General features: G+C 39.4%; 1 protein-coding gene across 2 annotated transcripts in view; it reads right to left on the bottom strand.

The window, feature by feature from the left end:
• The window catches only part of LOC119730335 (active breakpoint cluster region-related protein-like), a 58,221-nt gene that overhangs the window by 20,331 nt on the left and 20,698 nt on the right, over positions 1 to 17,192 (bottom strand). For both annotated transcript variants that reach the window (XM_038203176.1, XM_038203175.1), the window contains exons 7-10: positions 11,462 to 11,514; positions 3,745 to 3,870; positions 3,135 to 3,247; positions 2,099 to 2,190 (exon numbers count right to left, since the gene is read on the bottom strand). In XM_038203176.1, coding sequence (XP_038059104.1) covers positions 2,099 to 2,190; positions 3,135 to 3,247; positions 3,745 to 3,870; positions 11,462 to 11,514 — 384 coding nt within the window. The remainder of the gene's footprint in view (positions 1 to 2,098; positions 2,191 to 3,134; positions 3,248 to 3,744; positions 3,871 to 11,461; positions 11,515 to 17,192) is intronic.

The raw sequence follows: 17,192 nt of genomic DNA on the forward strand, positions 1-17,192 counted from the left end.
GGCCACATCGACTCGTGACAGACTTTACTTTTTTTTTAACAATGTATGTTTGACAAGAAATAAAAACATCTCAAAAAGCAGGTAACATACTTTCTTCTTTCAAAATGATCTCTTTTGGGATACAGCACATTCCCTGTGGGATTAGGCAGCGTTTTCAGAGTTCAATGCTAGAAGGTGTCCCCAGGGTAGCATGCACACAGATAATAATAATAATAAATAATAATAATGTGCTTATATAGCGCTTTATACCAACGGTCTCAAAGCGCTTTACAATTTTACCCTTGTTCATCAGGCCGAGAGACCAGTTTGAGCAGCAGCTCAAGATCAGCGCATTTTAGTCTGTGCCTTCACAGGTACACATTTATACTCCTGGGTGGAGGGAGGCAACTGTAGTAAAGTGTCTTGCCTAAGCACACAAGCACCATGTTCCCTGTCAGGGTTCGAACCCACATACCATGGCAAGCGAGTCGAACACCGTAACCACGAGACCACAGCTCTCTAGATAGGCAAACGCTCTTGATCTGAGCTCATCCTCGCTAGCCAGGCTAATCCTACTCATGCACCCTTACAACCCGAGTCCATATCTGTCCAAATTTAGACCTTGTGAGATTAATTATTCATGAACACTTCCAAATATGGACTGATATCATTTCTGACCAATCAGATCGCTCTTGACATAAGCTGACCCCGAGCTGACCACCTACCAAATAAAATGGCAGTGTGCTGTGCTGTGCTGTCCTGAAAAGTCTACTCCTATTGGCTAACCGAGTTGACCCTGTCAATGCCACACCTGAATATTCAGTGCGTAGGAAATGTCACGTAGTCTACACGGACATTCTGATTGGCTGACGAGAGTCAAAATAGTAAAGACTCTGACTGGATTTGCCAGGGCCTGCCTAGAGAGGATGTATACCAGCGGTATTCAGGCATGTGTTCAAAATGAGAAAGGTTTTCTGGGAATGTTTACAAGGGAAATTTATTGCAGATTTCACACAATACTTAGTAGTTCTCACGAGGCAAGTCAGAGACAATCAAATGCAAGCTTAAAGGTGCCCCAGAGGAACCAAGTCCGTTTTCCCGTTGTCCTAAGGTCATAACAGGAAATTGAAATTTGCCGATTTTAATCTTGGAGACTGCCTAAATATTTTGCAAATTACCTTGTGCGACAAGTCCCTCAGGAAACGACTGGCCTTAATGTTGAGGTTGAAGATAACAGGATAAGGGAACTAGGATTGAATCCAATTTGCATTATCTGATGACCTGGCCTACAATTCACAACGGAAGGAGTATCCCATTCATTGAACCACTATGGGAACTTACATAACAAGCCAGGTTTCCTGTTTATAACGTCGCCAAGAACGCCCACTTTGATAACTTGGCTTAACTAACACAACTGACTATGCCAGAAAAACACTGGGACCACTGTACTACGTGAATGCTCTTAGCAAATCTATCACAATAAGCCTGTTCGGTATTTCAAGTGCGCATGTGCACAATGATATGGGTCACGGGTCATTTGGGATAATCAAACATTTCAAAAGCGCATGAACGCTGGCGCAACGCTTGCGAGGAAAATACCAGCAAAATTGGGGTGTGCATAACATCACGTCAGCGATGTTATCCCGAATGACCTCAGGTCATTGAAATACCGAACTGGCTTATTCAAATCATTACGAGTTGTCAAAATAGTTCACCAAAAATGGGCATGAACAGTGAGAAAGGAAATGCCTTTGTCAAACCTCATGTGAACCGGACTTGGGTCTAGATGACTTGTTATTGAATTGTGATTAACTTGGCAGGTCTTTGATTACAAGTCTGTACATTAAACATGCTTGGCAAGAACCTTTGGATACTAGACAGGTCCAAATGACCAGCAAACTGAAAGACGAAATGACAAGCTCTCATTTGAAAAAACTTGTCGATCGAATTCAAACAGGATGACGTGTGACTGACTTGTTTTTAACTAATCACCGACTTGTGATTAACCATAAGTTTGCCAAGTTTGCTGAATGAGAGGATTTGGATACTAGATGGACAGACTGACAAACAGACAGGCAAGCAGACCGACAGACCAACCAACATCTTCATAAATACCCACCTTCTGATCTCTCATTAGGTGTCAGTGACAACTCCGCGAGTGGCATGTACCACTGACAGTCATACTGGGCCTTGTCACGGTGAAACATTCCACTGTTCAAGGAAAACAAAATGACATATTAAAATGAGTGACAAAGCATGACCAAGCCTACAATGCGAGTCTGAAGATAAGTCCTAATTTGGTATGGGTTTGGAATATAGCAAGTCCCTCTTTAAATAATGAAAGGTTTGCGGAAACACCATGTGCGAATAATTTCTCAACTAAGAGAATGGTTCTGAAAAGAACCATTGGTATAAACTCGACGTTCCGGTCAGTATGCTCTGACCGTCTTCAGGAGAGTCCCTCTTTCTTTCTTATGACATATCTCCACAAGATGGACTTGTGATTTACTTGTGATTCACTTGTGATAGACTTGTGATGGATTTGTGACGGACTTGTGACAGACTTGTGGTTTACTTGTCATGGACTTATGATGGACTTGCAATAGACTTGTGATGGATTTGTGATTGACTTGTGATTGACATGAGATGGACTTCTGATGGGCATGTGATGGATTTGTGATGGACATGTGATGGGCTTGTGATGGACCTGTGATGGACGTATGATGGACTTGTGATGGACTTGTGATCGGAATAGTAATGGATTTGTGATGGATTTGTGGTGGACATGTGGAGGACATTGATGGCCTTGTGATGGACTTGTAATGCACTTGTGATGGACTTGTGAAAGACTTGTAATGGATTTGTGATGGATCTTTGATACACTTGTGATGCACTTGTGATGGACGTATGATGGACTTGTGATCGGACTAGTAATGGACTTGTGAAGGACTTGTGTTGGACTTGTGATCGGACTAGGTATGGAATTATGATGGACTTGTGATAAACTTGTGATGGGCTTGTGATGGGCTTGTGATGGACTTGTGATGAACTTGTGATGGACTTGTGTTCGGACTAGTGATGGACCTGTGATGGACTTTGGATGGCCTTGTGATGGACTTGTGATGGACTTGACTACAAGACTTGTAGATACCCACCTGACAGGCTTTTCCTTGGCACATATGATCAGGTCCGACCACAGCAAGACATGCCTCAGTTTCCGCTCCTCACTAAACTCCACCAGGTAGCTCTCCTTGATCAACCTCCTCTTCTGTAAAATCCACAAATGATGGCGTCAAGATAAGCAAGCTTCTCTTACTTGGTAATATGGAAGGCCTGCAGGCATGTACAATTTTGTGTGATTGCAGCCAATTTGCTGACCTCAAACCTTTTAGTGACATATTTGGCCAAAATATTACAAACAAAGTATATTTTGAGAAAAAGGTCTTTTCTATGCCAGTTTGTGTGAGTGTTATTGGTTATTGAACGATTAAACAAGTTTGTTAAACAGAATAATGTTAAAGGTATCCTAAAGTAAGCAAAGTAAGTATACATGTAAAAGACTAACAGACAAACATAAAAAAGTTACAAAATAAAATAAGTCCTTCAACCACCCCAAGACCTCCCTGCCTGTTACTCCCTGTACCACCCCAAACTGCTCTGCACTGTGTGGTTCTATAGATTCATCAGCAAATAAATACCATGTAATGTAATAAACGTTCAATGCATTCCAGTAAATTGCACAAATGTGGATTTAGTTATTCCGACCTGTTTGGATGTATCTGTTTCCCTGGTGGCGTCGTCAATTTGCTTGAAGAACGTCCGGGTCTTCTCCAACACCTGGGCAAGAATGGAGTAGTCCTCGTGGGCAGGAGGAGTGCGTTTCAGAAGATCCTGATGGGAGGTTAAAGAAAATGACAAGTCTATTTTAGTAAGAAAATATTTCTATTTTAAAAAGAAAATATTTCAGTTTTGCTCCAAAGATTGTGAGTCCAAATGAGTTCACCCACTTTTAACCTTCACAGTTAGGCCAAAAAAAAAGTCTCCGGTTTCTGGTATGGAGCTTGCCCAAAAAGTGGTGCAGCGACGCGGCTTCTTTTTTTTTTATCTGATTTTTTTGCCTCAAATGTCGGCTGATGACTGCAAATGGTGCCCGACTAAACTTAGTGCAAATATATGGGAGTCCAGAGAGGCCACATAGAGCTTATTCTCGATCATAACCCCATCCAAAAACACGTTAAAATTGTGCAGCAGCAGGATTCCAGTCAAACCGGTGAGTTTGGTTTTGAGACATCATCTTTCATTGAAAAAAAAGAATTTTTCATTTTGCCGACGCGCATGGCTACGGCGACGCGTGCGCATACCAGAAACCGGAGCCTTAGTGACTTTTACATGTTTCAAAGCTTCAATATATTGAACTTTAGATGAGTTTGGAATTATCTATACAGTGGAACGCCGCTATAACGAACATCATGAGATCCACAGAAATTGTTCGCAATTGCGATCGTTCGGAATAGTGATTTTAAGCTGCTTGTGCTCCGCTACACACTCTCGATCAATTAAATAGCTCCCTTCAGAACTGCACGCCCTGGTAGTTACTGAAATGCGACTTTGAACACGTGCCGACTATTTACACAGTTTATGAGCTTACTACTTACAGCATTAGGTGGCTTTTCCCTTAATAAGAAATAATAGCGACTTGTCACTTTTCTGTGACATTTTTCAACAACAATGTCTGGTATGTTTTATACACGAAAATCGGGAGCCAAGATGACGTTCGGTACAGCTGAATGTTCAGTATAGCGGTGTTTGGTATAGCGACGTTCCACTGTAATACATTAATGTAAAATCAACATAGTTTGTTTTTGTTTACGTCAACTGAGACGTGAGACATGTTCATGTTCCTCAACAGTCCCAACTTGAAGATCCATTTTACTATTCAATAAAAACCCTGATTTGTACAAGTGCAACAAAAAGGATTTTAAGGAGAATCTTGTTCTCTTTCTTAAAGGAATGTAAATCATTGGCTTTTTTTTTTTTCAGAAATGAACTATTTGAGGGGTTGGTATAATAGATCAAATCTTGGTACACTGACATGTTTGAAGTTTTGTGGTCGAAAATGCTGGAAAAACCAAGAAAAACAAAAATGTTCAAGTAGTTTGGTTCCCCGACTCCACTGAAGATAAAATGGATCCATTTATAGATGCGGGAAATTTGTAAGGTAAGGGAAGCAATCTAGCTGGCCTGCACCCATTCATGAACATGTAACCAATAGCAAACAAAATTTGGACTGAAAAAAAAAATGGTAAATTTGGAGCAGTAGTTGAAAAATAGTTGGGTTTTTCCAACGGTGGTCGGCCGACCACCGTTGAAAATGTATACAAAAATACCATTTTCTTGAAAATGACTTCACGCCAGGTGCCACAATTTATAGGATGCTTTAGACTGTCATTTACCAACATCATAGTAAGGTATTTCATTAAAACTTGGTAGTTTTATTTTTCGATGTTTGCAAATGTTATATATTCCCTTTAATACCAGCAAAGTCGCAACCCCCCCCCCATTCCTGCCCAGTTATGTTTCAATTTGCCAGTACACCTCAATTACGTCGGCTATTTATCCCAATTTGTACAGGGACTCAAGTTCACGTTGGGGAGTCAGGTTGGCGTAGCGGTACTTTCCTCGCCTTCCACCGCTGTGACCCGGGTTCGAATCCCGCCTGGGCCAATATGTGGATTGGGTTTTCAGTCCCTGCCTGATTCTGTGGGTTTTCCCCAGAATATTCTGCTGGGCTTTTCCTCCCACCTCTAAAACTGTAACTTCTTCTCTTTGTCTTCTCTCCACAGGTTTCTTCAGGCTTGCGAGCTACAGTGCCTAGGGCGCTTTTGAGGAATCCTTGGTTTCATTACCAGAAATGATTAGTAATAATAATAATAAAAGGTGAGAGATCCTTTGATCTGCCGGTGAACCAGGAAAATCTTGTCTCAAACTAAACAAAGACATTTTTTACTTTTCCCCAACGACTGATTCTTCTTTCCATTTTCACAGAAACTTGAGACAGTCCTTGTAACAAAAGGGAACTTTCCAGCACTGAAATCTGAAACACTTTCAGTTTGCAATCAAAACAGTCCCCAGTGAATCAACAGAATGATCCCGCGTGTCAATTGCGGTGTAGTCATTGTGGCAGAGCATTCTCAGTTCTTGGTTCCGCTCCCAATAACAGGAAGGAAAACATGAAATTGTCGTATGAGTCAATGGAAGCATGTCTGTCTTCTTTATAAGGAAATATTTAGCACAGCTTTTTCATCAAGGTCTGTGTGTGTTGAATGACTGAAGAACTTATATGTACATAGGCCTATATGGACATCATTATGGCAGTCTAGCCCAATCCATCTTTCGATTGGTTCTTGTAGCAGTAAACTAGAATGATAATACTAGGGATGATATTATGACATTTAAGATAAGTTTGAAATTTTGGAGAAAGGTTTGAAGATGCAATTCTTTTGATGTCTCTCTCTCTCAGATTCAAAAAAGCTGATTTCAGACTAAAGTCCGAAAAAAAAATCTAAAGCCTCAAATATGTAAGGCCAAAACAAAAAAAGTCGGTCTCTGGTCAGGCCAAAGTTCCGGAATTGATGCGGCGATGTGGGTTTTTTTTCCTTTCCTTTTTTTAAGCTTGGATTGTACAGACAAGGTGGGTACTATTTTGCTTTTTTTGTGTCCTCATAAGCGTTGGTGTCCTCCATCATTTGCCTTGGTGCCCTCCATTGCTGTTGTAGCTACCGCGGAAAATTTGGGGAAAAAAACATCGACGCGCATGATCAAAATCGACACGCACGCTGACAAGAGACCGATTTTTTGGGGGGGGCCTAACTGGTTGTACATGTAGCAGCCACATCTTGTTGAACTTACATTTGTACAATCTTTATATCTTTGACCTTTTGCCACCTTTCCACTTCAGTTCAAAAACCTATCAAAACTTGATTCAAGAGTTGAATCCGTTACTAGCCTTGGCACTAGAAAAATGTCAAATCAAACACTCACTGGCTGTTTATTACATCCTAAAAATCTTCACCCTTGATTTTTTTTCATCATTATATTCACCAAGTTTACTGGGGCTTTCCAAAGTTTATTTCTGTCGTTCTGAGAAGTTCAGGGCTGCTTGCAGCTATTGAAATATTTACATGACAAAGCACGCCTGAGCTTACTGCGGTATACAACTGCCCACATCTGGGACAGTAAACCTCAGCCGAACCAAAGTATTTGTGCAATGGGTGTAAAAAAGGGCGCACAAGGCCATCATTTATTCTGGGGGAAAAAAGTAATACAGATGTGCTGGGGAATACTGCATGGTTTTATACAGGGCGAGTAAAAAGGAAAACCCAAATGTCAGGACCAATTTTTTTTATGAAGTTCTGCATGCAGCCCTTTCAAAATCTAGGATATGAAAGCCCAATTAATAAGCTTTCTTTTAGTACAAGAATCATTCAAATCACTCATGTCCTTCTCCAGAAACAGAACACTGTTTAATAGTTTTGTCCACGAATCACAAATATGGTTAGCTTTCTTTCAGCAAAACAAAATCAATTCACATGGGGAGGGTTGGGGTGGTGTAAGGAGGTATTTAAACCCCCCCCCCCCTTCCAATATTTTGTAAAGACTGCCCTTTCCATTCAAGTGCCCTTTTTTTCAGCAGCGTTTAACCCCCTCCCTAATATTTGTAAAGAATGCCCTTTTTTTAACACCTGGCCTTTTTTTTTGTAAAAGAAGTGCCCTGTTTTTAATAGCAGCCTATTACGAGTGCCATTTTTTGGTCACCTTTTTTTCCCCAGACTGGCAAACAGGTTGCACTGTGCCTTTTCCACACCGCCGAACATGTATACAATTTAGTATATAATTTAGGGACGAATTTTGCTGCCATGAAAAGGACCATGTGTTGTCCTATTCTGTTTATTATCATCCAGTTTGAACAAAACTCCCATTGGAAACTGACCTGGCAATGCATTGGATTTATGTCAGTGAAATGCACTTTAATCAGTTGGAGAGCCCCTCGACAGAAACCATGTTTCTTTCGGGTGATCCAGTGGCAGCTGGTTAAATATTATATTGTGTATGTTTTGTCTAAATGTTCTTGTGTATTTCTGAGTATTTAATGTTATTGTTTGTAATTGTTGTAACAAAAGTATTCCGAAAAATGAAATAAATGTAAATATAAATGGATTTGCTCTTAAATAAAGTGCAAGTCCATCTTCTCAATTTACTTTTTACTCCTTTTCTATTCACTAATTTCTTTTCAAAAGTTATATGATGGGCCCAAGTTGCATGGAGATCCTTGGCAGACAACAAAAAATGCTTCAAGTGTAACTGTACGAGTGTGTGTTCAATTTGGGCGATTCATAATGCAGTGCGCCACCAAGAGTTTGCCATGGAGAGTCAATTTTTCAAGTTTACTGTCGACAAAACACCGCCCATTTGAATGAGTGTCAGTAGACACCTTGAGCTAATTTGTTATAGATTCGGCATAGCGTTCTGCCGCCTTACACAAAACACCATATTGATAAAAAGAAAAGAAAAGGGCAAACTTATAACTTATACTTGAAGCATACGCTTACGAAACAACTGACTGGAAAAACTAACAATTTCAAATGTCCCGCGCTGCGTATGTGTCGACCATCTCCCACAATGCACTGGGAAAAATGAACTCTCCGTGGTAAACTCTTGGTGGCGCACTGCATTGTAAATCGCCCAAATTGAACAAACATTGACGGATGAAAAATCCCCTTCTAATAAACGGAAATCCGTGGTCCCTCACACCAGCTAAGCAATTCACCATTATCTGACATGAATGATGCATGTATTCATATACAAGTCAAAGGATATTACGATGCATGCCCCACATGAAACTTTACTTTTCTTAGTCTTAAACTCTTTCCCCTACGTTAAGCCATCTTTGATTGGTGGAATTGACAGGAAGCCAACACCTGGTCATCCTCAGCAGTACACCGGCACAGGATTTCCTGAGCAAAACACACTAGGCCACTATTTCAGTGGAGTGGTTATTTTATTAGTAAAGTATGACCGTAGCCGGAATTTGCGTACTTGTTTGGAGTTTAGAAGGTCAACGTTACTCAAACAGTCATTATGGATGACCAGATATTACTGTCATATGTGTGCTGGAATGCACTCAGTTGTTAGACCCACAGACAAGTCCTAATTTGGACCGGTCCACAAGGTTTTGAGACGGAACGTCTCTGTCACTGATATATTCGCTCTTTTCACACTTCCGCCATCGGCATGCAGAGCCTCTGGCAACTTTACACAATAAATAAAGCCGGTTCAGTGATTCCCGTGTCGGAGTTAAGATCAATGAACCGGCTATTTTTATTGTGTACAGTTGCCAGATCGGGGCTCTGCATGCCCAATGGGGGAGTGTGAAAGGAGTGAATTGGCATAGCTTACTAATTTACGGACTCAGTCTGGCTCCGGACTCAGTCTGGTTCAAGTACAGAGACAATGATTCAAGGATGATTTTGTAGGTTGGATTTATATTACTGTTACATGTGTGTTGGAGTATTTATAATTACTGGGTGGACTAGTCCCAATTTGGACAGGTCAACAGGCTTTGAGACTGAATCTGGGTCACTGATATTGGTGTTGCTTACTAATGAACAGACTTACATATATTGTTGATGTACCCTAACGTGGCGCGGCCCCTAACGTGGCGCACTTTGATTTTTCGCCTGTAGCGCCTAGCTAGAGCAAAAGTTTTAAGTGAAATTTTATCAAGTTCTAAACACTCCTGTTTATAAATCGCGAGTTTATTTACCCCCTACAAAGTTAAAAGAAAAACATATTTTGGTGTGATTTTTCGATTTTATTTTGAACCCTTTGAAAATGCCCCGAAACATAAGAAAATAATTTTCTGACAAACATCTGGCTTGGTATTTAAGTAGAGATAATAATGATTTATCAGAATTTATCAAGTTTACAGAAATTCTTAAATGTTACTTTGGAATTTTCCGAGATTTATTTAAGTGCGTCACGTTAGGGAACACTCCGCCAATTTGTGCCCAATTTCCGGATGCCACCGTTTTTTAATTTCAGCTTAAATTTTATGAAACTGAAATTGTTCACAGAGGTTAAATAGCAAGCATTAATGAGGTAAAAGTACCAGTATTTCACTGCATGAATTTGAGGTTTGTCAACAAAGAGGTTTGGCAACACTACACGAGGAAAGTTGGGTAAGCTTCGAAGTGCGCCACGTTAGGGAATATGACTAGATATGTAGTCTGATTCCATTTCCAAGGGAATTTGATTCAAGGACTTTTCCACAGGTTTAATTTGTACCATGGGCTCCGTGAACAAGTACCCCCTCAACGGTAAGAAAGGGAGAGTTGGGGGAGACCACTGGGAGAGACATTGGAACACATTGCCGACGCCGTCTGACGTTCACAGGAAGACACCATGGCTTTGTCCACATGCAGAATGAAATTAGTACGTGCGTACTTCACGCCATAAGTGCGTGAACCATTACGCTAGCGTGGTGTGTCCGAATTAGGTTATGTATTAACACACATCTTAAAACTTTTCTGTCTGAAAGTAGGCAAATGTTTGCTAAAAGTTTTCAACAAAACATCACTTGCCAACAATCGAATAATTTGCTCGTAATGGTCTGTAAACTATATATAGAATGGGATTATAATACATTATTTGACCGTCAAATATGGACCCAAAATTGAAATCAGAATGTTTACGTGGCCAGTTGTGTGAAAAATAAGATCTGTAAAAATGAATCATGTATTGTTAGCCTAAATTGCTCACTAAAGAAACAATTTACTGCTCCATTGTCAAGGTTGTCACAACTTCATACATTGTACGTCATTCAACCGTGCCATGACACAACATTTTGGATTGTCACTGTGACCTTGTCCGTCCGGAGTGTGTCACTGTGACAAAGTTACAGTTGGGGTCAGTATAAAATGACAAAACCAAAGTACACTGACATCTGTTTCAGCCGGGCGTAATAAAGTTGCGATGATCCAAATCATTCCCAAGATGTACATTAATTCCCACCAGAAATTTGTCATCCTGAGAAAAGCACCCGTCCTATAAGTAACCATGATTAGCAGGTTTAAAATTTTGTCACAAAAACCGATGTCGGTTTTGAACGGCACCCCCATGGGAAGATGGTGTTCTCCCCCCTCCCCCTCCCCCCCCCCCCCCCCCCCCCCCACGGCACTTTTGGAATTTACGTAGGCCGGGTGTGCGGTGAAAAAAACCTGTATACCTTTCAGCATGGATGAACTTGGCCCCCCCCATTGTAACATCCAGCCCCCCACTTGCTCCCTTAGGATGAGAACCCTGGCTACACCACTCATAACATCACCATTTATGTAATGATCTTATAAATGTATTCGTACCGTACAGGTATGAATATTCATCATAGTCGCTATTGGCCGATTGTCTCAATTTGTTGTATACTTACGCTCAGGACCATTGTCAGCTTTGTTATTCTCTGCAGAGGCGTATTCAGCATTGCTGTAGGAAACAAAGGACAGAAAAAGGTTCCACATTATTATACATATTTCTGCAGCAAGAAAAAATGTATTTTTCCCACTTATCTTTAGGGCGCAGGGAACAAAAATTGAGATTATACTTAGGCTTTGAGTCTGCATGCAGAAGACTCACATGCTGATGAATGAATCAGGGAAAACCCCTTCACTTTTTACTGTTATCACTTCCGGTTTTGCATGCAGTCGAATAAGATTTTCTGCATTGATCATACGCTGATGTAACATTGCACACTTTCTTTAGAGCATCTCTACATAGACGTTGGTGTTTTTGTCACTTGAAATTACTCAAAATGGGTGACAGACCTGGAACATAAGGACGTCATATTTTGTTTACATGTGCACTTTCTTATAGGAGCTTGGGGTCTCTCGTTCCCACCTGGCTTCCACAGGAAAGCGCACACGTATGTTAACATCACTGTGTCTCAAATCTGTGCCATGTATCATGTATACAAACACATTTATTTCCTCTTCATGACAGAAATGAAGAATAAGATAAGTATTGAAGAAGAAATAAAGGATACTAGAGGTGGCAAAACCTTAAAAGCATAACTTGTGTTAGGCATGCCATTTCACAAAAACAGACAAATTATTACAGAAAATAATCATACTTTTAGGATTGCCATACAAAGTCGAAGGGCAGAGACGCATTAACTATAAAATATTTAACATTACAAAAGGTACAGTTTAAGTTTGGGTTTAACAATATTATATGACCTTGAACATCTAAGAGAGAATAGTAGACTATTCCATAATTACATTGAATTTGCCAATGCTGAGACCGGACAGAAAACACAACTTCAATATATCGGTCGCCATGTACACAAAGCTTTTAGTCAATTTTCTCGCCAACTCAATACAATTGAAAGCTGTTTCACAAGTACAAATTAAGCTTTCCTTTAGGTCACAGAAATCACAAGTGTTTGCACAGTCTCTAGCACTGATATACCATATTGTGATTTTTAACAGATTTCAAGTTTATATGTAAGACAGTTTTGAGGCACGGTACAGTGCACTTTGACTTGGTGCACAAAAGGGGTGTGTTTTTTAAACTTGAAAACACGAGGAAGCGTTTAGTTCAAGTAAAGGGCTTATACATGTATACACTTTGAACTAATTAACTTGAGAAACCAACCCTCATTTAGAGAGAAAAAAATATTTGAGGTTTTTTAAACACCATGCTGTGTTTGGTGACTTCAAACTCCAATGTACAGTTTACATGTATACATGTCAGAATGATTGTATTTCTGAAATTATACAAAAGTCTGTGTGATGGGTGCATTGAGTTTATATATGCATGAGGGGGTGAAATGCACAGAGGTTGTATGAAACCCATGGACCATATCACTACCGATACAAAGGCATCACTTGTTTTGCGGGGGAGATACATGTATTTCTGTAAACAATTACATAAATTATAAAAATATTTTGGAAATGAAGCTGACTTTCTTCAGCTTTTGGTATATATATTGTAATGTTTTAATTTTAAAATTCAAGGTTTTGGATTGTTTTTGACAATTACATATATACATATACATAGGCTATGTCGAAACAAGACTAAGATTATACATGTACCAATCACTGGAGTACAAAATGGACACATAGATGTAGGACCCAGCGTTTGTTCTGTACAGGGTGAATAAAAAAAAGCGAAACCCAAATGTCGGGACTATTGTTTTAGTGAAGTTCTGCATGTAGCACTAACAAAACCTAGGATACGAAAGCCCAATTCATAAGCTTTCTTTAAATGCAAGAATCATTCACATCACTCATGTACTTTTCAAGTTATGGAATTTTAAACACAACCGCCGTTTTAAGATTCTGTCCACGGATCACAAAAAAAGTTGAGTGTTCTTTCAGCAAATGAAAACAAATCGCATACGGATGTGTGTGAATTGTTTTCGTTTTGCTGAAAGAACGCACACCTTTTTTGTGATCGGTGGACAGAACCTTAAAACGGAGGTTGTGTTTAAATTTCCGTAACTTGAAATGTACATGAGTGATGTGAATGATTCTTGTACTAAAAGAAAGCTTCATATCCTAGATTTTGAAAGTGCTACATGCAGAACTTCACTAAAACAATGGTCCCAACATTTGGGTTTCCTTTTTTTTTTTACTCACCCAGTACATGTAAGACCCAGTGTTTGTTCTGTAGTACTAACAATATGACTCAATTGTAAAAACAGGTTGGGGGGAGAGAGAGAGAAAGAGAAAAATATAAGTTTTGAGGATGATCAAAGTGACGACGAGCGGGTCTTTCCACACAAATGGGGTGCAATGAGAGATTAAGTATGTTTTGTCCTACATATGAAGAAGAAAAATATAACATATATAAAAATCTAAAGCTTCATGTAGCAAAGCACACTTTTTAATGCATAGCATGCAAGAGTACATTATAATGTGTACGTGTACTTTATCAATGCAGAGGACAATAAATAATACAGTGAAACAGGAACTGATTATTGAATAATTCCTTTTCTTGTAGGGATGATTCAATTTAGAAACAAATCTCTTTCACTTCCAAGTTTCTATCTAGATTGCAGATTCAATTAATTTAGATAAAAATGCTAAAACCATGCACGTACATGTAACTGTGTAATGGCAAGATCACGTGCCACAGAATCATCATCAAAAAGGAGAAGTAATGGGGGTAAAAAAATCTCAATTCGAAACCAGTGCTCAGACAGGACCGATTACAAAAAACCCCTATTTTTGGTTATTTGACCGACAACTGATCTACATGTAGATCACATGATTATTGGAAGCCATGCATGCATGGCAATATCTTTTTCAAAGCATAAAATATGCTTACTCACATGCACTAACAAAAGGAAAAAGTAGAAAATCCATTTTGTTTTTACTATACTTTGTTAGGTTTATTTGTTTGGTCATTTTGTGAACTGAACTTCTGGTGGCCAAACTGAAAATGTACGTATATGATATTTTTTGGATGAGCCGTCTAAATGCAGCTGTAAATCTGACTTTTGTGAACGTGTCTCTTCCTCTCCACGATATTTGAACAAAATGTGACCCGCTCTGCAAAAAAAAGGGTATTACATGTAAGTCGTGCTGTGCATTATCGTGTAATGGCCCGCTCAACATTGAGAGGGTGAAAATTTCGTCAAAGTGTGATTTTCATTGTCTGTCATGAATGACATCTTGGTTACCCAACGTTTTGGGCTTCATTCGCAGAAAAGTTGATTTCAATGAAAAAAGTGGGGAAAAATGACAATTTTGAGTGCGTCGTGCCCACATCTACAATCGAGCCAGGTATTTCAAAGCCTGTTCTCTCGGATGAGTACAAACTCCAAGGAAGTAATATGCAATGTCATAACTCCAGAACATGGGCTATATTAGCTCCATACCAAAATGAAAGCTTACGTTGTCGGCTTTCCAACATGTACATGCTGACTATTGATACATGTACGTACAAGCACATGTACATGTACATTCATGATATTGTTTGTGTATTTAAGAAATACTTTGGGAAAATCTGTACCTCTTATTGCTAATTCTACATACAAGATGTCGATGTACCAAATATGTGTGTGCTGTGTTTTTGTTCACGTGTGTTCATGAAAGCTGTTTTGTTCAATGACGACAGAGGGGCACCATAATGATCATGCACGTATGTAACCTTGATTTGCACAATACAATGACAACAGGAAGGAAATGCTACATAAATGTACTTCTTGATCATGTGATTACGATGGACGTGTACCGGCACATGTGCACGTACGTTGTTTAACAAGTCGGAAGGAATAAATAAAAGACTCAGTGCTTCCAGTTGCCTCCAAGTTCCACTTCACAGGAAAACAAAGGATAAATCTGAAATTAAAATCAAAGAACTCAAAGAGTTCTTGATGGAAAGTGTATTTAATCTCTGTGACTGTTTCAATGTTTTTCATGCAAATTGTGCCGTCATTTAAATTTAGTGTGATGTATCTGCCAAGTGTACTTATTTGTTTAGTTTTGTTGTAGTGCTGAAAGGTCATGGCAAAAGTCAGCCATGCATTACCAAAAAAATATCAACAGAGTGTCATGGTTGTAAAGGACTGGATGACTCAGTGAAAACCCAAGTTAAATGTAAAACCACAGCTCTCCAACACAGCATTCGCTATCAAGGCTGCAAACTCTGGAACGGATTGCCATCTTTCATTTCTGAAGCGAAGTCTTTAACTGTTTTCAAAACATTGTATAGAAACTACTTGCAAGGAAATTGATTTTGTTTATTTTGTTTATTACTACTTTGGCACTCTCACAGTGTTTACATTGTTCATTGTTTTATACATACATTCTTGTCTTTATTAAGTTAATGGAACATCTTAGGCTGGGGTGTGGTAGTTGGGCGTAAAGGGAACACTTGGGATTTTCTCTCGGGGTGGGGGGGGGGGGGTGGGTGGGGGGTTTAAAAGGGAGAGTTTCATAAGTCCTTGGACTTCTTACAACTTCCTTATAACTTCTCTGCTTTTCATTTATCTGTGTTACTTATCTTTGTCTTTTACTTTTATGTTTTGTTTATCTATTAAGTTACGTACTTTATATGTTTTCATTATGAAGTTATGAAATAAAACTAGATTGATTGATATATACATGTATGACAACAAAAGTCCCCAAACATCATGTCTACAAACGGTAATACATGTGCTGTTTTAGAACAGATTCAACTTGAAAGTTTGGTTAAGTGAAGGTTATATGTTTTGTTATAGGATGATTCCCTGGAAACAAAACAGGAACTCTCAACCTCAAGGAGAAAGCATGTTTTTTTTTTATTTTCTGGGTTGTGGAGACAGCGTGTAAGGTTAACGATAGTTATTTTGGGGACTAAACATGTTTTTGGCCGTACTTGATAAGTTTCCCCAACACAGTCCAAGTTTTTCCCAACAATAGAAGCCCTTATACCCTTCCCACAAATGCTGACCTACCAAGGGCACGGAACAGGAACAACAAACCAACCAAAAAAAAAAAAAAACACCACTGTACAAAATGCTCAACACAAACAACTGTTACATACCGGTACTACGTGTAAGGAAGAGGGTACTGACAATGTGCATTATAGTGTGTACCAGCCAAATTACACAGGTCTACTCAAAACAAAACAATTACACACAACAAAGAGAAACTGAGATTGATTGAATTGTGTTAGTTCAGTCTTGCTTTCATTTACACGTACGCGCACATGTATGACGGTACCGTTAATATAGCTGGGCAAACAGACAACTTCAGCACAGGATTTTGCGCTCTTGCATGGACTGATGGGAACATTTGGACTGAGTTGTGGGAACTTCAAATGTTAATGCTTCTTGTCCCCACATAAATGCAGCAACACACTCCACCCTCCACCAGCAATGGTGCAAAGTGCCTCTTATTGGTGAAAGTTTCCTCTTTTGTTGAGTTTGTTTGGAGGTTAATGATTTCTTTCCTCCTTTCAGTTACGGGAGCTGACCTACTTTCAGGGTTTGCAGGACCTTGCATGTTTTGATTTCTCTATGTGTGTTTGTTTTAGTTGTCATGACTAATAACTAGAAACAAAACCAGAAACAACTGCTTTATAATGTATTTCCAAGCCAGTTCTATGGTGAAGTACAATGACCTTAAATCAGTGACCAATTGAATGAATTTTGCACATTCACACCTCCTACTAGA

The sequence above is a fragment of the Patiria miniata genome, unplaced genomic scaffold, assembly GCF_015706575.1.
Source record: "Patiria miniata isolate m_02_andy unplaced genomic scaffold, ASM1570657v1 HiC_scaffold_22, whole genome shotgun sequence".
Taxonomy (NCBI): Eukaryota; Metazoa; Echinodermata; class Asteroidea; order Valvatida; family Asterinidae; genus Patiria; species Patiria miniata.